Raw genomic sequence first — 25,740 nt, 5'->3', positions numbered from 1 at the left:
CCCTGCACTGGCAGAGAGATTCTTAACCCTTGGACCACTAGGGAAGTCCTACATGAAGTATCCTTGAGTGAGAAAAACATTATATATAAAATTGTATGTAATAAATGTGATCTCATTTTTTTGAAAAACAAAAATGAGTTAGACTTAAAAAATATTCACAACCTAAAAGTTGAAAGTTATGTTTTACTTGGCAGGAATTTTTAGGACTTCAAGCCCAGGAGGTAGCATCTCAAGTAACTCTAATAGAACTGCTCTGATGAGGTGTGGAGGTGAAGAAGCATGAAAGTGTTAGCTGCTCAGTCCCATGTCTGACTCAGCATTATATAGGAGTTTTCCAACAAAGAGCAGGTAGTCTGAATGTCAAAAGATTATTGTTAATTAAAGAAAACCAGATGTCTAGTTAAGGAATTTAGTGCTTTTCTATATATGAGAAAATGCAAGAGTCTGGGCTCACTGAAATCATTCCTTTCACATGCACCTCACCTATATGGGGCCGGTGTCCTGTGTTTTCACATCCTGTGTTTCCTCAGGGCTCACTGTACGGAGTGGCTACAGTCTCATAGTTGCTAGGCGGCAGGTATTCGTTCCTTCCTGAGTTCCTTCAGGGTTTACTAACTCACCATGGGTGGTGGCTGCAATCACTCATGACAGTGACATCCTTTGTTTACTGATATGGCACGAAATATTCCATTTCTCAAGACAGAAACACTCCAGGGTATATGTTATTCTGTATACACATTTGAGTATATATGTTTATATGACTGTATGAGCATAGAGAAAATCACAAAATCATATACACTAGGGTAACATGGGTTAACTGTGGGCAGAAATAGGGTAATATGATGCAAAAGGAAGAAGAAATGAAGTGATTTATTCAAAAAAGGGGGAGAAGAAAATCTTCCATTTTAAAATAATATATAATGTGATCATACTTATTTATCATAAAAAGAAGAAAAATCAACTGTCAATGTTGGAGGACATGCAAAAGAGGCAATAGAGTAGTTAAGGAAGATAAAAGCAGGGTTAGGAAACAGTTCCAGAACGGCACAGTAAGATCCTCCAAAAATCTGTTTCTCCATAAAAGCAATAAAAACACTGGGGGGAAATGTCAAAAATCATATTTTTCAGAACTTTGGAATTTAACTAAAGGTCTGCATTAATTAGAGGAACATTTGTTTCCAGAAAAATGGTGGAATCACAGTGAGAACTAAGAACTTCGTAGCATGTCAACTTGCCCTATTCACATCACCCTCTCCTCAGGTCCACAGAAGCCTTGAAAACCAATGGCTTCACAACCCTGGTAACTGTGAAAACCAGCAAACTAGAAGGAAATGGAGGGGGAAGAATGAGTTGGAAGCTCCCCAAAAAGCTGTCTCCAGAGAACTGTCACCATTCAACTTGTCTAGAAGCTCCCTGAAAAGGATTCATGCTCAGCACTTGTCTTCACTTGATTTAACTCAGAGCTTTCTCTTCACAAACATTTCTATCCTCAGGGTACTAGTTGAAAACAATCTATGGTAATTGTTTAACATAATAGTTACCTTCAGCAAGGATACAGATTGACCAAAACACTTCAAAGGACAAACTAGGGAATGAGATGCTTGAAGGGGCCTTTGAAAAGCTCCAACATATTCCCTGGGAAACTAGAAGGCCAGCACTGTACCCAAATTCAGGAAAAATACGAGAAACCAGTCACAAAAGCCACATATTTATTTCATGATGCCCTTTATATGAAATATTCAGAACAGGCATATCTATAGAGACAGAAAGTAGATTAATTTTGGATACAGGCTGAAGGAGAAGAGAAATGGGCAATAATGGATACAGCATCTCTTTTTGCAGTGATGAAAATATTCTAAAATTAGGTGGTGGTGATAGTTGCACAATTCTGTGAATACATTTTTAAAATATGCAATTATTAGGAATTCCCTGGCAGTCTAGTGATTAGGACTCAGTACTTTCACTGCCATGGCCCAGATTCAATACCTCATTGGAAAACCAAGATCTCACAAGCCAATTGACACGGAAAAAAAAAAAAACCAAACCTGATTTATATATATTAGAGGTCAAATTTTATGGTATGTGGATTCTATCTCAAAAAAGATTTTTTCTAAGTGAATGAGAAGTATGATGATTTTTCACCTGATGTAGAAGATTTAGGAGCAGGTAAGAGTGGGCTTCCCTGGTGGTACTAGTGGAAAAGAACCTGCCTGCCAATGCGGGAGACATAAGAGATACAGGTTTGATCTCTGGGTTGGGAAGATCCCCTGGAGGAGGAAATGGCAACCCACTCCAGTATCTTTGCTTGGAGAATCCCATGGACAGAGGAACCTAGCAGGGCTACAGTCCATGGGATTGCAAAGAGTCAGACATAACTGAAGTGACTTAGTGCACACACAACAAAAAGTACACTAAGAGAACAAAATACGTTTTTAGCACATTAGCCCACTCTTGTCACTAATTCCTAATTAGAGCTTATAGGTTATTATATTTTGTGCCGTATTACTTTTAACCCAAATGCTCTTGGTTGGTAAAAGAGTTTTCCCTTTCCTTTAAACTCAATATATCCTTGCTTAAATATTTATAATATATATAAGAAGAAAAGTTGAAAATAAAAATCCACATATAGAACACAATCTAGAAAATCCCTTGCTGAAATATAGCATGAAAGATAACTGTGGGCCTTTTAGCTTTCTATATTACAACTGATTTTCAAAATGCAACTGATGAAACTCCAAATGTAACAGATGTCACACAAAGCCTATTTCACATTTACAAAGCCCAACTCTGCCGCATAGTATAACATAGGAGGTATTCTGGTTAAATTTTACAAACTGCAGTATTCTATGCTTTGGTATAATACTAAGGACCCCCAAAAGAAAATGTCTTTAGGAAAGGCTATTTCCTGGTACTTTTTCAGGAGTTCTCCCCTTGTTTTTCTACCCAGGATATTGGATAGGACAGAATGTCTAGCCACTGTATTTTTGGACTGAAGTAGACTCAAATAGCTTTTACATATGCCAGAAATTTTAAAGGACTTTTAATTAGAGAATAATTTTTTAAAGGAATAAAAGGAAATTCTCTGCTATGTGTTAATAGAGATGCTGCTGCTGCTGCTACTAAGTCGCTTCAGTCGTGTCCGACTCTGTGCGACCCCAGAGACGGCAGCCCACCAGGCTCCCCCATCCCTGGGATTCTCCAGGCAAGAACACTGGAGTGGGTTGCCATTTCCTTCTCTAATGCATGAAAGTGAAAAGTTAAAGGGAAGTCGCTCAGTCGTGTCCAACTCTGTGCGACCCCATGGACTGCAGCCCACCAAGCTCCTTCATCCATGGGATTTTCCAGGCAAGAGTGCTGGAGTGGGGTGCCATTGCCTTCTCCGGTTAATAGAGATACACAGCATTAAATGTTACTTTAAGTAAAATTGACTAAACAGATACCAAATACAGAAGTGTGATTAGGCATTACCAATAAAAGTAATCAGGTATTAAATTTTTGAAGTGACTGTAGTTTATCTATTTATTCATTCCAAAAATATTTTATTGAGCACAGGCAATAAAGCAGTAAACATAGCAGATTACTTTCTCTACTCTCCTAGACCTTAAAATTTGCTCAGAAATGCTCCTGCTATTGCAAAGAAAGCAGTGAAATTAAATAAGGAAGCATGATATTCCTGAAAGAACACGGGTCCAGGAGCCCCAAGATCTGAATCCCAATTCCATGGTTACTGACTTGTAAACAAGTGACGCTGGATACATCAACTTGATTTCCCTAAGCCTCAATTTTATACCTTGAAAAATGGTGTATATATCTGTCCTGTATACCTTATTAATTATAAGGGCCACAGAGAGATAAACAAGGTCCTATTGTATAGCACAGGGAACTATGTTCAATGCCCTTATGGTAAACCATAATAGAAAAGAATATGGAAAAGTATGTGTATATATGTATAACTGAATTACTTTGCTGTACAGCAGAAATTAACACATTGTAAATCAATTATACTTCAATAAAATTTTTTAAAAAAAGAACCACAGAGAAAATATTCAAACATGTCCCCAAAACTGTCCAAAGCTTGATACTCACAGGCTAGTGATATTATTGAAATGCATGATAAACTATCAAATCCCTTACAGTAAATAATTTTAGTTAATATAGACAGTCTATTGAGAGTCTTTATGATCAGACAGTACAGCTCAAGGCTAACAGTCAAATACATTAAGAACACAGAATGACACATATTCAAAGGTTTTGACCTTTCTCCAATTAAGCATTTTAATCTCACCTGGATTTCCTTTACATGTCAAATTATGTTCATATTCTCAAGCAATGTTCCAGCCATAGGAAGAGAAAATGAGTCAAACAGACTCCCATCAAACTTCCAAACTGAGCGACAAGGATAAGACCATATATTTCTTTACTCTTCAGGATATGTGTTTGTCATCTCTATTTGAATCTCAACAATGATGGAACTTTCAAAATACCAACTACTATAATTGCAACCACATTAACTGGACTGAATTTTTGCTTAAATTACTTCTGTCCTTCTGTTGAAAAACACAGTACTAAGAATAATGAGGTGTGTAAGACATGACCAAAATATTAAAAATTTCAAAATTAAACTCATAAGAAAAATACAATTTACCTGGCATAATTTGGGTTTGCAGTATTACTGTCAGGTAATGAATATGAATCTGTAGGAATCACTGGTGAACACAAAGCATAGGAAACAGTTAACATCTATTGGTGCCCCGTAGAATCCAAACATTCTGACTCTTTGGGGTTAGAGAAACAGAATAATCCTGCTTTTCTTCAGATGCTGGCAAACTTATACTGTGATAGCTTAACAGTCAGCTTAATCCTTCCCTTCCTGGCTCAGAATGAAAATAAATACTCTTTCCTAGACCCAAGATGTGATTCTCCCCTGGAGGTTTTGATGAAAGAGGTAGCAACAAACAGGAATGTGATCAGGGATGAACGGGTTTTGTCAATCACACAACACTGTTTTAGGAGGCAGAAAGTAAAAATCAAGACCATTGCAGAGAAACCTTTTACCAGTGACTGAGCTCTGATTATGATGTATGAGTACTGACTGGGTCATTTCCATACTAATCCACTCCCACTAGCATTCTAGAAGGTTAGGAACTTTCCTGAAAGAACTAGAGAGGGACAGAGTTACATTCCAGAGCATATCACCTGCCACCATCTCAGACCCAACTCCACACTTTCTGTCTTCCCTCTCTCCCTCCCAGCTCTTTTTCTGGAATAACTGACAAATACCTCCATCTGTCCTCAAATAGAAGTTTTGCACATGCCATTTTCCTCAAGGTATGATTATTCGTCAGTCAATAAGTAAAATAAATCTCACAGCTGAGAAAACAGGGAAACAAGAAAGAACATATAGACACCTGGAAAACAAATGAGGGGATAAGCCTCAAATTCCTCGGCATTCAATTACAGAACCGTGTGCCTGGTATTCTCACTATAAGCATCTCTGTCGCAGACATTTTCACATGTAACTGACTGACTGTATGCCAGTTTTGCAATGAAAGATAAACGAATGGTTGACAATTTGGGGCCTGACAATATGCTTTCAACGAAGTGAAATGTGTTAGCATTTCTTTCAGCTAGAGATGATATTGATAGCTTTATTGAGCTGAGAGACGACAATGATTTGCTTCAAGATGGTTTCTTATTTTGAAACACACTACACTGGAGGAGAGGAAGCTGAGGACCTCAGTGGCGCAGAGTTGAACCCACATTTTCCATAGAACTTCAGAAAGTCTATCAACAAACACGTGACACTATGCCAAGAACACACAACACTGTAGAAGACTTTCACAATACAATACAGAACTCAGTTACAAATATACATCCTAGGTTTTGGAGACTGATGCCTCTCTTAACGAAGGGACAAATTTTAGCAAAAAAGGAAAAGCCCAATGCCAAGTGAAGAGAAATGATCATGCCAAAAAAAAAATAAGTATATAAAAATACTATAAACAGAAGACTTTGAAGACCAGGTACAACTCACAAAATCAGTTATTTGTGCTGTGTCACCATGAATCTACACATATTTCAAACGTATTCAAAATTTTTTTATTTAGCCATGAAACTTTTAAAATTTTGTTAATTTGTTTTATTAAATCTTTTTAAATGTCCTTTATTTTTCATTGTTTTATCTTTTATGACAAAGTTAACTTACAACCAATTTTTTAAATTTTATTTTATTTTTAAACTTTACAAAATTATATTAGTTTTGCCAAATATTGAAATGAATCCGCCACAGGTATACATGTGTTCCCCATCCTAAACCCTCCTCCCTCCTCCCTCCCCCTACCATCCCTCTGGGTCGTCCCAGTGCACCAGCCCCAAGCTTCCAGTATCGTGCATCGAACCTGGACTGGCAACTCGTTTCATACATGATATTATACATGTTTCAATGCCATTCTCCCTAATCTTCCCACCCTCTCCCTCTCCAACAGAGTCCATAAGACTGTTCTATACATCCGTGTCTCTTTTGCTGTCCAATTAATTAGGAGGCAGAAATGTTTGTAGCAAAGACGTCTAAGGCAAAGATGCTGACAGTGAAAATACCTAGAACCATAGAATTGGGCTACCTGCTACAAGGTACCAATAACAAAGTAAGTAACTTAATTTACTTATTAACTTAACCATCTCAAAAAAAGTAACCTAAAACTTTAAAGCAGAGGCACAAGCATTCAGAGGTGAGAAAATCAACACCATTATACTAATGCAAGCAGCATAGATTTTTACGCTTCAAAAGCATTGAATGGCACTGGTACATTTTTATTTCTTACTTCTGTCCCCTTATCTGAATGGCTGAACTGATGGTATTTCATGTTTAGAAAGAGGACACTCAGCTATGCTTGCCAGATAAGGGAACAGAGCTTTTGCTGTGTGACCAGTAAGGGATTGTGAATTAAGAGCATCAGTCGCCATGCTTCAGAAATCTACCTGTGGATTCCACAGACGTTAAAGGGCCCAGGCATTCAACATCTTCAGACTTACTTGTGTTCCTGTGATTTTGGTCTGCTGAGAGAGAAGCATCCATAGTCCAGGCTGGAATGTGTTGGGTGGGATGGGCAGCAGATGTCACAGTGCTCTCGTCGTTATAAATTGTATTAAGAATAACATCAGACACATGGACTTTACTATCAGTGACCAAAGGTTCACTCCCATTTGATTTAAAATAGGCCTTTTTTAATGTTCCTGAAAGATCAAAAAAAGATATTTTAAGACATTATTAGAGGTATTTATTAAAAAAAATATATATTAGGAAAACTCTAGAGCTGCCCTCTTGGGCAAGCAAAGAGAAAGATGATGGCCAGCAAATCCACCCACATCATTGGGACAAGCATAATCTCTTCTACCATAAATCACATAACCCTGTGAGGAGACTATCGCTTCTCAAGAGCTAAAGGTTTAGAAACTACAGTCTCCACCCAGGTTTCCTAGTGCCCACCTCACCTGAGACTTGCCACAAATAAAACATGGGGAATCTTAGTGTTTCCTTCCTGCTATCATGGTGTTTAAATTTCACACATCATTTTATGCTACTCTGTACCCAGGACACAGCTCTCCATCTCTACCTGCCACAGAGGACAAGAGCGCCAGCATACCTCCAGCCTTCTATTTCTCCACATTTGACACTAGCTTTCCGTGAACTACACTCAGTAGACAGTAAAAATAAGAGGGCTCACCATTTACCAAGACTTACTGAAATCCAAAAAATAACTGCAATTCCAACAAAACCAAAAGAAACTAACTCATCTTTGTCTTTGACCAGAAACTACAAAACATGATGATAAGAAACAGGCATTAAAATAAGATTATCAACTGGTCACTTTCTCAAGGTATTTACTCATGAACAAAACAAAGAGCCCAACCTAAGATTGTTGGGAATCCTTTAGCATTGGCTTTAGGCAGAGAATCTGAAAACTTTGAAAGAGATCATGTATTTTTAACGTAGTCAAAATAGACAACAGAGTGTTTCCAGAATACAGCTCTCTGATTGAGTATACCACTAAAATAAATGAATATGATATTGATCCATTATACAAATACCCAAGGGAGTTTTTTTTTTCCCTAAAAGCATTTACAGTGAATGCTCTAACTGGCTTTCACTTTTCTAAACAGCTCATGGACCATTAAAAATAAAAGAAATATAAATAAAATGTTTAATATCAGTCTATGGAAAAAATTTCTCTACATGTGCTTGACACTTGGAAAACATTAACTACAAATCAAAATAGAAAAGCAGCTGTTTTCTGGCTAACGAAGGTCAACAGTTTCATCTGCCAAAGGACTCTAAATAAAACAGTGGAGTATAAAAGCTAAATCATGACCATGTGGTACAGGTAACACACTCCCCAAACCGTCTGTGATTACGAGTACATATTAAATGCAGTAGGTGAAAGAAAAGACTTCATTTAATTGATTCTGATTTTCAAAGTGATTTAGAATTTATCATAAATAAAAATGTATACAATAGACTTGATCACTATAAAATACGTATTACATTCATGCAAAAAATTACTAATTAATTAGATACAATTTTATTTTTAATTTACTAATTTGCTCTGTTCTTTGCTAAGTTTGGCATAAAGAGATGTTCTTGCACATGACATGTCATTTCCACTAATGTGGCTGTGATGAATATATAAGGTCTGTAAAGTCAATTTACTTATCGCACTAACCCTATGATCAGTATCCATCTTAGTTAACATACTTTGAACACATGCCAGTTCCTCAGTCATATCCTTGTGTGATGCACTTAAATCGGGTTCCTTATCATGCAAAATACTTCAACAGTTGTTCTTACCATTTTGTTTGTAATGACTGGCCTTATTAATCATCTTTAAGTTTTTCACCTAGCCACAGTATTTAAAGTGTTAATAACATGTTTACTCTAAAATATTCTGTAAACACTGACTTGGAGAAGACAATGGCACCCCACTCCAGTACTCTTGCCTGGAAAATCCTATGGACGGAGGAGCTTAGTAGGCTGCAGGCCATGGGGTCACGAAGAGTCAGACACGACTGAGCGACTTCACTTTCACTTTTCACTTTCATGCACTGGAGAAGGAAATGGCAACCCACTCCAGTGTTCTTGCCTGGAGAATCCCAGGGATGGGGGAGCCTGGTGGGCTGCCGTCTATGGGGTCGCACAGAGTCGGACACGACTGAAGTGATTTAGCAGCAGCAGCAAACACTGACTTTCAGGAAACATGACTTGAATAACAACTTTCTAAAGAAAAAAAAAGGCAGATTCCTGGCTCTTAAACTCTCCACATCAAAGCAAATTGACAGAAAAAAAAGATAACACATGACATATGATAGCTGCTGCAGCTAATGTCCTTAAACTATATTTTTTGAGAGAAAGACAACAGACAGAGACAACAAACTTAAAGGACCTGTCTTTAAAAGCCTGAACTCACTAGACAATATTTTCAAGCATCTCTTGAAATTGACTAACTCTCAACTCACAGTTGGCCCTCTATTATGCATTTTTTTTCAAAGCACAAAAAATAGAATTCAATAAGACTAAACACTCTCAAGCTACACCATGATGAGCTATAAAAATGCTATGAGTTATTAGCCCAGAGTAGAGTGTTCATTCTTCGAGTGTTGCCACATCCTTCTCCACATTCCTATTTTTATAGTGCTGTGGTTAAAAGTATGGGTTCTAAAGCTGGACCACCTGAGTTTAAATCCCATCGCTAGTACTCACCAGCCCTGAAACTCTGGGCAAAGTCTCAACTGATGCAAAATAAGGAAAGTAAAAGCATCTCCCCTCAGTGGGCTGTATTCGTCAATACACACATAAACACTTGGAACAGTTCCTGGCACACAGTAAGTTCTCAGTAACTGTTAGTCATTACTGCACAGTAATAGTAATAAAAGTAAAATAGTCTTTTTTAGGGCTTTAAGTGAAAGTTGCTCAGTCGAGTCCAGCTCTTTGCGACCCCATGGACTATACAGTCCATGCAGTTCTCTAGGCCAGGATACTGGAGTGGGTAAGCCTTCCCTTTATGGGATCTTCCCAACCTAGGGATCAAACCCAGGTCTCCTACATTGCAGGCAGATTCTTTACCAACTGAGCCACAAGGGAAGCCCAAGCATACTGGAGTGGCTAGCCTATCCCTTCTGCAGCAGATCTTCCCAACCCAGGAATCGAATCAGAGACTCCTGCATTACAGGCGGATTCCTTACCAACTGACAAATTAGGGAAGCCCCCTTAGGGCTATAAGGTACTTATAAATAAATGCCAATTTCCTTTTACTCTAAATGTATCCCAGCATAATAAAATGACTAAGGAAATTTTCAAAAGTGAATCACTTAACCCTATTTTAGAATAAAATAACTGTGGCCCTTTAATGCTAAGTTATTAATAGAAGGCCACACTGTATCAGGGTTGTATGTTCCAAAAGTGTTTCAGCTATAACACAGTTCTATTTAACAATGTTTAGGAGCATTCAGATGCTCAGTCATGTCCGAATCTTTGCAACCCCCATGGACTATAGCCTGCCATACTCCTCTGTCCATGGGATTCTCCAGGCAAGAATAGGGGAGTGGATTGCCATTTCCTCCTCCAGGAGATCTTTAGGACTCAGGGATTAAACCTGCATTTCCTGCACGGACAGTGGATTCTTTACCACTAAGCCACCTGCGAAGCACAATGTTTAAGAAATGGTCTGCAATTCCAATAATAAAAACCAAGCGTTACTGATCACTTATCAATACATCTAGCAGACTGAGCACTGGCAGCCAAAATGATGCTCCCCCCAGAGATGTCCACATCCCAAGTCTCAGAAACTGGGCATAGGTTACTTCACACTCCTTACATGGCAAAAGGGATTGCAAATGTAAGTTATGGAGTCTGAGATGGAGAAATCATCCTAGACTATCTAGGTGAACCCAAGGTACTCACTGGGTCCTTTTAAACAGAAGAAGGTAAGAAAGTGCATGTCAGAGCTATAACAGTGTGATCAAGACTCAATGAGCCATTGCTCATTTTGAAGATGGCAAGGGGGCCACAAACCAAGGAATGTAGGAAGACGCTAGAAGCTGGAAAAGGCAGAAAACAGACTGGTCCCCAGAGTCACCTACCAACACCTTAATTTTAACCCCATGAGGCCTATTTTATACTTCTGACCTCTATAACTCTAAGTTACTACATTTGTGTTATTTTAAGCTTCATTACAACATTAATTTTACAGCAGCAATACAAAACTAATACAGGCACTAGACTAAGTATCTTTACTAGTTAGACTTCCAACAATCCTATGATACAGATGCTATAATTAACCCTTCTTGATGAAGTTTCAGAGAGAAGAAAACTGAAGCTTACATTAACTTAGCCCAAGAATTGAATTGGGATAAGATATGTACCCATACTCAGACAGTCACACATGCTTTTCACTTTGGACAAGGTATACAAGTTAAAAAACTCAACCATCATAAGCATGTAAGAAATTTATCTTCCTATGAGTTTGAAATAAACTCCTTATCTTTATATCTCTTATTGTTCAGTCGCCCAGTCATGTCCAATTCTTTGTGACCCCATGGACTGCAGCATGCCAGGCTTCCCTGTCTATCATCTCCCCGAGTTTTCTCAAACTCATCTCCATTGTGTTGGTGATGCCATCCAACCGTCTCATCCTCTGTTGTCCCTTTCTCCTCCTGCCTTCAATCTTTCCCAGCATCGGGGTCTTTTCCAAAGAGTCAGCTCTTCATATCAAGTGGCCAAAGTATTAGAGCTTCAGCTTTAACATTTCTAGTCATTTGGTAATACCTTTATGGCTCAGCAGTAAAGAATCTGCCTGCCAATGCAGGAGATGCAGGCTTGATCCCTGGATTGGGAAGACCCCCTGGAGGAGGAGACAACCCACTCCAGTATTCTTGCCTGGGAAATCCTATAGACAGAGGAGCCTGGTGGGCTACAGTCCACGGGGTCTCTAGGAGTCAGACAGGACTTAAGGACTGAGTACAAGCATGCATTTTCTATGTTCTAGGAGCTACGTATTTACTCTCTGCTGAGAGCAAATTACAAAATTGAGTTAGAGGTTTTCATCAAGATGTTTACAGATTAGCTGAGACATGTATGTATGTAAAAATACAGACCATGAAACAAATGCTTTGAGAATGATATGCATATGACAATCTGTTGACAAAAATTAGAGAAGAAGCTGAGATTCCATTAGAGAAAATTAGGAAAGATTTCTTAGGGGATAATGATCCTCCATGTGAATCTTAAAAGATAATTAGGGATTTTCTAGGTTTGAGCCAAGCATTTATGGGGAAACAATTTCCTGCAGTAAGGAATGGAGAACTTTGTAGATAGAGCAAGGGGATATGCAAAAGCTGAGCAGCAAGTAACTAAACATGGCTAGCACACAGGGAGCTGACAAGAGCAAAGGAAGTGGAGCCAGACTGTGAAGGGTATTCCTGTTAAAGCTTTGGAGTTGATCTTGTCATTACAGAGAACTTCTGAAGGGTCTTAAATGGGGTAGAATGTTAAAATGACCACTCAGACAACAGTGATGCTTGAAAGGGTCTAAGTTTAGCAGACAGTTAGAAGGCTACTGCAATAATCCAGGGGAAAAAAGATGGATCGAGCCAAGGCAAAAGCAGTGAGAGCAAGGGGAACATTTGAGAGAGAACTTTCAGAGGCAAAATTATAAGAACTTAACAAAAAGTGTCAGAGGTCCCTTAAATGTTTCCAGTTTGAGTTATGGGTAAATAAAGATATTTACCGAGGTGGAATGATTGTCGTTTGAGTTATTCATCAAATATTTCCAACTCTCTCCCATTCTACTAGGACACATGCTGGGTTACATTCTCTGCCCTCATTCTATGTCAATCTTTGATGCTGATCAAAGTGTACAGACTTCCAGTTATAAGATGAGTATATTCTGGGGGTTTAATGTACTTCATTGTGATTTAATTAATGATGCCACATTACATACTTTTAAAAAAAGAACCTCTAGGGCTTTTTTTCTTTCTCTCTGACACAATAACCACAAGGCTCAAGATGATGGCTAGTCCATCAATTTAGTCCCTGAGTGACCTGAATGAGCACAGCCCCCCTGCCATCTTGTAAAGCATGTGCTGCAAATGAGAAACTTACTTTCAGTGTTGTTAAACCACTAATATATTAGGATTATTTTTGTTACACAGCATAGTATAGCCTGCCCTGACTGATACAATAGATAATAGAGAATGAAAAATAGACATTGTAGACGTTTCCTTTTGTTATTGTAATTATTATGAATACATTGAGTGTAAAATGCGATGAAACACACAAGGGGAAAGAAATTTAAATCCAAAGCAATCTAAACATTTCCTCCAGAAGGTCTTACCAGACTTCCCCACAAGTGTGCATCTTCTTTGTGTTCCCTGATCACACTCTGCCTATATCACTAACACACTCAAGTGAAATTGGCTGTTTCTTGTCTGCCTCTTGGAAGTTAAGAAGGTATAGTATTCATGACTGCATTTCAAGCACACAGTAGAATCCTTGGCACCAGTGTAGGCCTCAATAAACACTTGTCGAATGCATGAATGATGAAAGAAGTCATGGGAGAGCACGATACTGTCTAGAGAAGTATGGGTGCAAAGTGAGAAGAGAGCTAAGATGGACACTCCCACATTTACTGGCTGGGTACAGAAAGGTGGTGCTAGTGGTAAAGAACCCTTCTGCCAATGCAGGAGACATAAGAGATGAGGGTTCGATCCCTAGGTTGGGAATAACCCAGTATTCTTGCCTGGAGCATCCTACTGACAGAGGAGCCTGGTCGGCTATAGGTCACAAGATTTGGACATGACTGAAGCGACTTAGCACATAGAGAAAGATGAGCTTAAGGACACAGAGAAAGAACAGACAGGAATAGAACAAAAATTAGAAATGATAATATCGAGGCAAAGCAGAAGAGCATTTCAAGAAGAAAGGAGTAGCTGAGCGTGCTCATTGTGACCAAATGTAAACAAACACAGAGGGAAAGCACAGGCTCTCCAAAATCTTGTTCAAACACACACAGGTTCCAAATGCTGCTCTTCAATGAAAGGACATTGGGGCCCTGGAGCAGAACAGATATAGTAGAATGAAAAGAAGAGAAAGAAGATAAGATCAGATTACAGTGGATTAAGGACTGGATGAAGCACAAAAATGACCTGGGGAGCTTGTTTGAAAGTAAATTTGGCAGGTCTGGAGAGGGGCCCAGGATTCCAGATTTTGCATTTCACACAAACTCCCAAGTGATGCTGATGCTGCCGGTCCACTGCCTACACTTTGAATATCAATATAGTGAAAATGAGTATACTACCCAAAGCAATTTATAGATTCAATGCAATCCCTATCAAGCTACCAACAGTATTCTTCACAGAGCTAGAACAAATAATTTCACAATTTGTATGGAAATACAAAAAACCTCGAATAGCCAAAGCGATCTTGAGAAAGAAGAATGGAACTGGAGGAATCAACCTACCTGACTTCAGGCTCTACTACAAAGCCACAGTTATCAAGACAGTATGGTACTGGCACAAAGACAGAAATATAGATCAATGGAACAAAATAGAAAGCCCAGAGATAAATCCACGCACATATGGACACCTTATCTTTGACAAAGGAGGCAAGAATATACAGTGGAGAAAAGACAATCTCTTTAACAAGTGGTGCTGGGAAATCTGGTCAACCACTTGTAAAAGAATGAAACTAGAACACTTTCTAACACCATACACAAAAATAAACTCAAAATGGATTAAAGATCTCAACGTAAGACCAGAAACTATAAAACTCCTAGAGGAGAACATAGGCAAAACACTCTCTGACATACATCACAGCAGGATCCTCTATGACCCACCTCCCAGAATATTGGAAATAAAAACAAAAATAAACAAATGGGACCTAATTAACCTTAAAAGCTTCTGCACATCAAAGGAAACTATTAGCAAGGTGAAAAGACAGCCTTCAGAATGGGAGAAGATAATAGCAAATGAAGCAACTGACAAACAACTAATCTTGAGAATACACAAGCAACTCCTACAGCTCAACTCCAGAAAAATAAATGACCCAATCAAAAAATGGGCCAAAGAACTAAATAGACATTTCTCCAAAGAAGACATACAGATGGCTAACAAACACATGAAAAGATGCTCAACATCACTCATTATCAGAGAAATGCAAATCAAAACCACTATGAGGTACCATTTCACACCAGTCAGAATGGCTGCGATCCAAAAGTCTACAAGTAATAAATGCTGGAGAGGGTGTGGAGAAAAGGGAACCTTCTTACACTGTTGGTGGGAATGCAAACTAGTACAGCCACTATGGAGAACAGTGTGGAGATTCCTTAAAAAACTGGAAATAGAACTGCCTTATGATCTAGCAATCCCACTGCTGGGCATACACACTGAGGAAACCAGAAGGGAAAGAGACACGTGTACCCCAATGTTGATCGCAGCACTGTTCATAATAGCCAGGACATGGAAGCAACCTAGATGTCCATCAGCAGATGAATGGATAAGAAAGCTGTGGTACATATACACAATGGAGTATTACTCAGCCATTAAAAAGAATACATTTGAATCAGTTCTAATGAGGTGGATGAAACTGGAGCCTATTATACAGAGTGAAGTAAGCCAGAAAGAAAAACACCAATACAGTATACTAACGCATATATATGGAATTTAGAAAGATGGTAACAATAACCCTGTGTACGAGACAGCAAAAGAGACACTGATGTATAGAACAGTCTTATGGACTCTGTGGGAGAGGGAGAGGGTGGGAAGATTTGGGAGAATGGCATTGAAACATGTAAAATATCATGTATGAAACGAGTTGCCAGTCCGGGTTCGATGCACGATGCTGGATGCTTGGGTCTGGTGCACTAGGACGACCCAGGGGGATGGTGTAGGGAGGGAGGAGGGAGGAGGGTTCAGGGTGGGGAACACATGTATACCTGTGGCGGATTCGTTTTGATATTTGGCAAAACTAATACAATTATGTAAAATTTAAAAATAAAATTAAATTTTAAAAAAAAAAGGGGGGAATAAATAAATAAATTAAATGTCAAAAAAAAAAAAAAGACTTTAGACTGCCTTTTCCAAAACATCACACATTATGCATAACCTCAGACCTAAGGAATTAAAGAAAAAATATTCTCAAGTTTGAGAACTGCATAGAAAAATCTTAAGGTTCTGGTGGAAAAAAAACTAAGGATCTGAGAGGTTTGCCCTTTTAAAATGATATTCAAAACCCAACATTGTACGTTACGAAGTTCAGATTCTCATCATTCCAAATTCTTATAAAAGCCACAGCTGCTAAGAAATTTGGTAAGAGAAAAACTATATTTAAATTCAATGATCTCTAGCTCATCTAGAAGTTTTGAAGAGGAAAGTCACTTGAATTCAAGAAAAACAGACTACTTATATTTCCTATACTTCCATGATAATTTCTTTCTTCTTCACTGAGTGACAAAAATTAAAAAATTAATAGGCCCCACATCGGTTTTTTGCAGTTTTGAGAAAACTAGGATGGTAACCTTAGGCTATTCTTCATAAGCGTAAGGCTGGAACAGTTTGTTTTAGATGTGGATGAATGGATAAAACTTTGAAACCAAGTCTTCAGCTGTTAGCAAGAAAAAGTTAAGAGCATTTTAAAGAGATTTTTTTAGGACTTTCATTTTAGTGAAATAAATTGAGATGAATAAATTTTGCAAAAATCAGTGTAGATCATATTCTAAAGCACCACATTTGCAGGACTCTTGCAATAACTGTATTTCTTCCCCCTATCACATACTCTACCCACTTCAACCCTTTCTCCAGACAAGTGTCAAAGGGACTTTTTAACAGCCCCAACCAGATCAATTACTGCACTCCCCTACTCCAATATCCCCATGGTTGAGGTCATGGGTAAAGCGCTCCCCCATCAACGAAGGCTTCTCAGGCTGGGTTCACACCCTGTCTCAAAGAAACTGTCTCTTCCCACATAGGAGCTACCTCTGTGATAATTAATCAATTATATGATCATTTTCTATGTGCCCCTCCCTCACTGAACTGGGAGCCCCATGGAGAAAGCTTAATTTAGGGCTGTGCCCAAGACCCATAGGTTATCGCTTTGCACTTAGCAAAAGTGAACGTTGCTCAGTCGTGTCCGACTCTTTGCAACCCCATGGACTATACAGTCCATGGCATTCTCCAGGCCAGGATATTGGAGTGGGCACCCTTCTCCAGAGGATCTCCCCAAACCAGGGATCGAACCCAGGTCACCCACATAGCAGGAGGATTTTTTACTGGCTGAGTCACCAGGGAAGCCTGCTTTGCACTTAATAGTCACTCAATAAATGCCTGTTCAAGGAATGAATGGTATCAGATTATACCTACAATTTTATGCTTGTTCAATGTTGCTCAACATGTCAATATAATTTTACTTAAAGTGTTGCATATGTAATATGTTTCTATATGATTTATAAATAATTTGTTAGGCACTGGTTCAAGCTCTGATAAAGCATCTCATGGCACAGGCTGACTCCTGCAGTCATGTGATGGCACCACAGCCCACTGCCAGTTCAAGCCCTAATAAGAAGAATGAAAGTAGCTCTCAGGCATAAGCAGAGGAGTCAAGTGAAACTTGGCATCATGTCACAAATCCAACAGTCTACCAACTTTATTTCTTCCTAGCTACTTTATTGGCAATTAAACTATACTATGGCAATGGCTTGCTTATAGGGTTATGGGGTTATGGAATATGAGATTACTAAAATGATGGCCATAATACACAGACTTCAGTTCTTATAGAGTTAAAATGAGATAAGAACAATTTTGGCCAATTTTTGAGTGTTGTTCAGTCACACAGTCATGTCTGACTCTTTGCCACCCCATGGACTGCAGCACACCAGGCTTCCCTGTCCATCACCATCTCCCAGAGCTTGCTCAAACTCATGTCCATTGAGTCAGTGATGCCATCCAACTATCTCATCCTCTGTCGTCCCCTTCTCCTCCTGCTGTCAATTTTTCCCAGCATCAGGGTCTTTCCTAATCCATTGACTCTTTGCATCAGGTGACCAAAGTATTGGAGTTTCAGCTTCAGCATCAGTCCTTCCAATAAATATTCAGGATAGATTTCCTTTAGGATGGACTGGTTGGATCTCCTTGCAGTCCAAGGGACTCTCAAGAGTCTTCTCCAACACCACAGCTCAAAAGCATCATTCTTTGGCACTCATCCTTCTTTATGGTCCAACTCTCACATCTATACATGACTACTGGAAAAACCATAGCTTTGATTAAACAGAACTTTGTTGGCAAAGTAATGTCTCAGCTTTTTAATACACTGTCTAGGTTTGTTAATAGCTTTTCTTCCAAGGAGCAAGCATCTTTTAATTTCATGGCTGTAGTTACCATCTGCAGTGATTTTGGAGCCCAAGAAAATAAACTCAGCCACTGTTTCCATTGTTTACCTATCTACTGGCCATGAAATGATGGGACCGGACGCCATGATCTTAGTTGTCTGAATGTTGAGCTTTAAGCCAACTTTTTCACTCTCCTCTTTTACTTTCATCAAGAGGCTCTTTAGTTCTTCACTTTCTGTCATAAGGGTGGTGTCGTTTGCATATTTGAGGTTATTGATATTTCTCCCAGCAATCTTGATTCCAGTTTGTGCTTCATCCAGTCCAGCGTTTCTCATGATGTACTCTGCATATAAGTTAAATAAGCAGGGTGACAATATACAGCCTTGACGTACTCCTTTTCCTATTTGGAACCAGTCTGTTGTTCCATGTCCAGTTCTAACTGTTGCATCCTGACCTGCATACAGGTTTCTCAAGAGGCAGGTCAGGTGGTCTGGTATTCCCATCTCTTTCAGAATTTTCCACAGTGTATTGTGATCCACACAGTCAAAGGCTTTGGCATAGTCAATAAAGCAGAAATAGATGTATTTTGGAACTCTCTTTCTTTTTCGATGATCCAGAGGATGTTGGCAATTTGATCTCTGGTTCCTCTGCCTTTTCTAAAACCAGCTTGAACATCTGGAAGTTCACAGTTTACGTACTGTTGAAGCCTGGCTTGGAGAATTTTGAGCATTAGTTTACTAGTGTGTGAGATGAGTGCAATTGTGTGGTAGTTTGAGCATTCTTTGGCATTGCCTTTCTTTGGGATTGGAATGAAAACTGACCTTTTCCAGTCCAAACTAGAATAAATTAAACTGAACAAAACCTTTGTAGCTCCAACTTCAGTTTAAGGGTTGAGGAGAGAAACAATTTGCTGTTGCTCTTTTCCATAGCCTGCTGCAGAAATAATTATTCACAAAGTCTAACTCTCTTATCTTCAGAAATCTCTTTGCCATCTTGACTTTATGCATGCCAGAAGCCCAAACAGACAAAATTAGAGAGGCACAATGCATCTGTGTTTGTTAGCATAAGGCTTTTACTATCTTTTCCTAGTCAATAATCCTCTCACTATCATCTCTTCACCTTTTGAAGCCAAAGCTCCTGCTATTTGTACACGGCATTCCAGCATCTCTTAGAGACGCAGAAATAACTGCAAAACTTTGAAAGAGCACAAATTATAAACTCAAATCAAACAGAACATTCTTAAAAGCAAGCAGAATCTAGTGAGGTTTTTTTAAACAGAGATATAAGATGATTTTATTGCTCACTACAACAGTAAATATCTCAGTTATAAAACAGGGAATGTTTATCTGGGCAGAGATTACTTAATGTATCTACATGAAATCATCTGGTTCAGAACATATGAAAAGAATGCTTTTGAAGAGAGTGCCAGAAAACACCCACTTTCTAAAAGTTACCTACATAACAGCCAAAATAGTACTAAGAAATGGTTTCAAATTGGTCAGTTTCCTAATTTCATACTGCTACTGCTGCTGCTTCTACTGCTGCTAAGTCGCTTCAGTCGTGTCCAACTCTGTGCGACCCCACAGACGCCAGCCCACCAGGCTCCTCCATCCCTGGGATTCTCCAGGCGAGAACACTGGAGTGCGTTGCCATTTCCTTCTCCAATGCATGGAAGTGAAAAGTGAAAGTGAAGTCGCTCAGTCGTGCCCAACTCTTAGCGACCCCATGGACTGGAGCCTACCAGGCTCCTCCGTCCATGGGATTTTCCAGGCAAGAGTACTGGAGTGGGGTGCCATTGCCTTCTCAATTTCATACAGGTGATTTTTTTTAAATTGTACCCCTAGGTATAAGCCCAAGAGAAATGAAAACATGTACACATAAAAACTTGTTTTATGTACATGAGGGTTCAGAGCAACATTATTCATAATAGTCAAAAGGTGAAAACAACTAATATGTCCATCAATTGATAGATTTTTTAAATGTGGTAAATCCATACAACAGAGTATTATTTGGCCATAAGGAATGAAATACTGATACATACAATAACATGGATGAACCCTGAAGATATTATGTGGGGTGAAATAAGCCAGTCACAAAAACCACACATGGTCATATGAAATGTCCAGAAAGGGGGGAACATATGGTAGATTAGTGGCTGTTTAGAGCTGGGGCAGAGGGGACACAGAAAGATGGAAGGGTGACAGATAGCTAAGAGAGAAGAAAGTTTCTTCTTGAGGCAATGAAAATGTTTAAAAATTGACTATGATGATGACTGAACTTACCTGTAAATATATTAAAAATTACTGAATTACACACTTTTTAATGGGTGAATTGTATGATATGTTATATTTCAATAAAGTTATAAAAATGTTTAAATGTAATAAATCAATAAATCCAAGCAAAGCACTGTTTTAATAGCACCCTGCCTCTGCTCAGAGGCCTCTAAGCATTGAAGCACTTAAAAACAGGTTTTAAACTTATATTAGCACTCCACCCTGAGAATGAAAGGAAGTATTCTTCGCAGTGTGTGAGCCGTTCCACACAGTGTTATGACAATGCTGCTGCTGCTAAGTCTCCTCAGTCGTGTCCAACTCTGTGCAACCCCATAGACGGAGCCCACCAGGCTCCCCCGTCCCTGGGATTCTCCAGGCAAGAACACTGGAGTGGGTTGCCATTTCCTTCTCCAATGCATGAAAGTGAAAAGTGAAAGGGAAGTCGCTCAGTCGTGTCTGACTCCTCGCCACCCCATGGACTACAGCCCACCAGGCTCCTCCACCCATGGGATTTTTTTTCCAGGCAAGAATACTGGAGTGGGGTGCCATTGCCTTCTCCAGTTATGATAATGAGAGCATTCCAAATGACAGATGTATGACCAAGGGAGCATCTATCAGACAGATTCTCCCAGATGTAACAGCTACAGACTCTGGACAAAATATAAAAAAGCAACTACTGGAAGGCACAGGAAAGAAAACAAAAGCAGGCCAAGGCTGGAGGGGAGGGAGTCCTGGCAGAAGAGAAGGGCAGAGGTCAGTTTCAGGGTTTGTCCTGCCTCTAGCCCAGAGCAGACCACAGCAGGCACAATGTGTGGCAGGGCGACTGAAACTCCAACAGAAAACCTGTGGTTTTCCTGCAGGTTTCCTCTTCTTACTTGTCACCCTGTGACCTCTGACCATCTCTGCCCTAGGCTTCTATGAAACCCAGCATCTCTGGGATCCTTTCCTTCTTGTCCAACAACTCGGGTATCTCTTGATCCTTTGTCTTTTCTCATCTCCCCTGAACATCAGCATCCTCCAAGGCTTTGTCCTCAGCTTTGAGTCAGTGCACTTTCTCCTCAGTTCACCTACCCCTGCTACTTCCGCTGAGACTCCCACCTTCACAGATACAGGCAGGCTAGGCTCCCTTCTCAGCTTCCCTTCTTGATGGTTCCAGCTTCCAACCAGTAACAGCAGGATGAGAGTTAAATTCTAAAGTGTACAGAAGCCAAAAAATCACACAGACTCACAATTTTCCTTGAAATTTTCTTAGGAAGGAAGAAATTCTTACAGTCCTCCATTTCTTGGCCCAGCCTGCACTGTTGAATTTGTTCATGATAAACACATTTAAACTATGGTTCTACTGTATTTAGTTGTCCCATAAAAATCTCCAACTTAACATGTCCTAACTGAACCTCCAGCCTGACCTCCATCTACCTGCATCTCACTCCTCTGCTTTTTCTTGCCATGTTAACAGATGGCACCAAAGCCAACCTGGTTGCCCAAGCTAGAAATCCGAGAGTCAACCTTGACTCCTCTTTCTCCTTCATGTCAAAATCCTAAGCAGTTTGATTTCCATTGATTTTCGTGCACCAAATGCTTTAATTCAAGCTCTTGCTATCTTTTACTCAGATGATAGCCAGTCACCAAATTGATCTCCCTGCCTTCCTTTCTTTCTACCGTCAATTCCCTATAATGTATCCAGGTCTTTTGTCTTTTACAAATGCAAAAGCAATCAGATTTCTCCTTGCCCAGAAAGATCCTCCAGTAGTAAACCACCATCCAGAGCAGCAGAAACCCCTCTTACAAATCATACTAATGTTAATTTTAACTTCATTTTTCTTTAATAATGGCATCACTCACCAACAAAGGAGAGCAGGATCACCAGCAAGACAATGAGAGCACAGATACATGGAATCAGGACCAGCAAGAGGAAACGAAGAATATTCACAGTCGTCAGCTTCCGAGAGCAGCCATCACCCATGTTATCATCATCAGCTCCCAAGACCTAAAGTAGAAGATGAAAATCAAACATGGTTTTAATATTGCAAAGCAATTCAATACACCCCATGACATTTTAGAGGACAGCTGTCTATTTAGAGCAGTAGCATGCCTAAATTTTCCTCCGTGTACTACATAGCATGAAATGAGTTTAGTCACCAAATCCCACTAATAAATAAACAAATAACTGTACAAACCATATTCAGGACAGAGCAAACCATCTATTTCTGAAATGTTTTTCAGGAGTATATGGACTTATAACCATATTCCATCTTAAATTTGTTTAAACTTATCTGCTAATTTGGTATTATTCCACAGAAGAACTCACCTTGACCTAGAGCTCTAAGCAAACTGCCTAATGCAGTGATTAAATACTGGTGAGTAGTGTGGACAGGGCATCATCCAGATTTCATTCTTGTTTGTCTCCTTAGTCTTAGGAAATTCATGTATGTTACATCCACTGTTCCCACAGCCAAAGCTGTTTTCAAGGATGCAGCCTTGAGCGAGCAATGTGCTGCTGAGACCATCCAGGTGGTACACATGACTGAATCCCATTATATGATTCTGGCAGGTGTGGAGGTCTAATGACCTTGTAGTCACCCAAGACAAACCTTGCAATTAAGTTACCTTGGTTATTAAAACTGCCACCTAGCAATCTGGAATGATCTACCTCTTTCTTCAATCTCTCATCCTCCATATATGGGGGCCAATTTCAGATTTCACTCAACGTGAATTAACAGAATGACACAATATAATATCTTTATAACACACTGATTATAACAGTGATGGGTGGTATCCTTTGAGGCTTGGACATAACATTTATCTGTAAAAAAAAAAAAAAAAAAAAAAACCAGTGTGGAACTACAGCTCAGAGACCATAGTAGAACTGACTTTTTTGCTTCATTTACTCAAGAAGTGGTTACTGATACATCTACTAATTATAATAAGCACAGTGATGAATTTAACAATAATCTAAGACCAACTGTTCCTCCAAAGTTCACAGTCTTGTAGAAGAAGTAAGATATGGACATAAATAACTACATTTGAGATAGCAAATGATCAGCACTGTGAGGCTTACAGGAATTGAAAAGACAGGAAAACAATTTCTTGCTAGAAGATCACTTAAGACAGTGTAGAGAACTAGCACTTGAACTAGCCATGATTCTCAGAAAAGTATCACTGAAAAGTCCTGTTGTAATTTAAAAGAGTGATAAAATACACCCAGAGAGGTAAGGAGTTATGAATTTTCTTTGGCTTCCACAACAATGGAAAAGATTTCTTTGTTAAGGAGGTCACAAGAGCAGTGTAGGAGTGATCTTCTTGGGTGGCAAATGTACAGTGGCCTCAGTGCTATCTGAAATCCTATGGCCAAATACATCCCATTTAGTATTCATAAGTGAAGAATCAGTAGGGAAAGTGCCAGTGGCTCATTTTATTATCTTATATAAGTATATCAACAAGTGCTTGATCTCCAGAAACCATATTCATGATTAGTGCAAATGCTTTTTCCAGTGACTAGGAAATGGATTCCTTTTATGGAGGGGAGAAGAGGAAGAAATACTTAGAAGAAATTTAGAACTAAGAAATACTTAGAGGAAACCTCAGCCCTTTCCTCAGGTGTTTAACTTTTCTCTAGCATTCATAGCCACTTAAGACTATTACTGTAAATGCTGCCTTAGTCAGAGGCCCTTTGAAAAGTGAAAGTGTTAGTCACTCAGTCTTGTCTGACTCTTTGTGATCTCTTGGACTGTAGCTCACCAGGCTCCTCTGTCCATGGGATTTTCCAGGCAAGAATACTGGAGTGGGTTGCCATTTCCTTCTCTAGGGCATCTTCCCAGCCCAAGGATCAAGCCCAGATCTCCTGCACTGCAGGCAGATTCTTTACCATCTGAGCCACTGGGGAAGCCCTTGAGGTTCCTCTGAATATAATGCAACTTTCAGACTTTACTGTTGGGAGAATGAGGCCAGATGAGCTAAACCACTAAGACAATTCCTAAGTTTTAATTATGTGGACTCAACAACCCTCTCTGCAGAAGGTACCCTCTTCGAGAATCTACCCTCCACATACTTGAAACTGCAAGCCAAGCATTCCAACACTGCAAGCATGGAACAGTGCAACTGGTTGACCTGCACATATTTCAAATATGTAGTTCTTATGTTTTACTAATCTTGTTGGTAAAGATTCATTTCTTTTGTCTTAAAGACTACATTTATTTTAAAAGGTATCATGCTGGTTTACATATGCTGAATATAATCTACCTAACTAGAATATCTCGTCTGGTTCCATTGGGATATCTTCTCATCCATCTCTTTTACATTTTTAATTCTATTACGCTTGCCTCCTGGCATACTGATTAAACTATTTTCACAACAGCCATTCTGTCTCTTTTTTAAAGCATATAGTTTGCTTCTAATGTGTAAGTTTCATGTGTATAGCACAGTGACTCAGTTAATTGTGTGTGTATATACACACATACATATTCTTTTTCAGATTCTTTTCCCTTATCATTATTACTAAATATTGAATATAGATCCCTGTATTATCTATAAAATAGATAACCAACAAGGACCTAGCTGTCGGTTATCTATTTCATATAAAGTAGTTTGGCTATGTTAATCCCAAACTCCTAATTTATCCCTACCCACCCCCTTCCCTTTTGGTAACCATAAGCTTGTTTTCTATGTCTGTGAGTTTATTTCTGTTTTGTAAATAAGTTCATTTGTATTTTTTTAGCTTGCACTTAGGAGCAATATCATATGATATTTGTCTTTGGCTTACTTATCATACTTGATATGATAATTTCTAGGTCCATATGTTTGCTGCATGTGGCATTATTTCATTCTTTATGTCTGAGTAATATTCCATTGTGTGTGCATGTTGAGAAATAGATATCACATCTTTATCCATTCATCACAATAGCCATTCTCTGACACTTGCAGGACTTTGTCCATTGAATCGCTCTTCTGCCACTCTATCAACTCTCTCCTTTCTTCATTTCCCTACATACCTTCTTTAAAATCTTTGATCGTTATTTCAATGATACTCTTGCTAATGCCCTGAACCACTTTGCCCCCACTGGATTTTCTTCTCCCTCATCTTATAAAGGTCAACATGA

The 25,740-nt window shown here is 39.1% G+C and overlaps 1 protein-coding gene across 2 annotated transcripts in view; it reads right to left on the bottom strand.

Annotated features, from left to right (window-relative positions):
• CORIN (corin, serine peptidase) overlaps positions 1 to 25,740 on the bottom strand; it is a 282,930-nt gene that overhangs the window by 208,408 nt on the left and 48,782 nt on the right. For both annotated transcript variants that reach the window (XM_044945906.2, XM_025290092.3), the window contains exons 2-3: positions 22,487 to 22,631; positions 7,033 to 7,233 (exon numbers count right to left, since the gene is read on the bottom strand). In XM_044945906.2, the coding sequence (XP_044801841.2) occupies positions 7,033 to 7,233; positions 22,487 to 22,631 (346 nt within the window). The remainder of the gene's footprint in view (positions 1 to 7,032; positions 7,234 to 22,486; positions 22,632 to 25,740) is intronic.

This window comes from Bubalus bubalis, chromosome 7 (genome assembly GCF_019923935.1).
Source record: "Bubalus bubalis isolate 160015118507 breed Murrah chromosome 7, NDDB_SH_1, whole genome shotgun sequence".
In the NCBI taxonomy this organism is placed as follows: Eukaryota; Metazoa; Chordata; class Mammalia; order Artiodactyla; family Bovidae; genus Bubalus; species Bubalus bubalis.
Note: the sequence above shows the minus strand (reverse complement) of the source record. Positions and strands in the feature narration are given on the sequence as shown.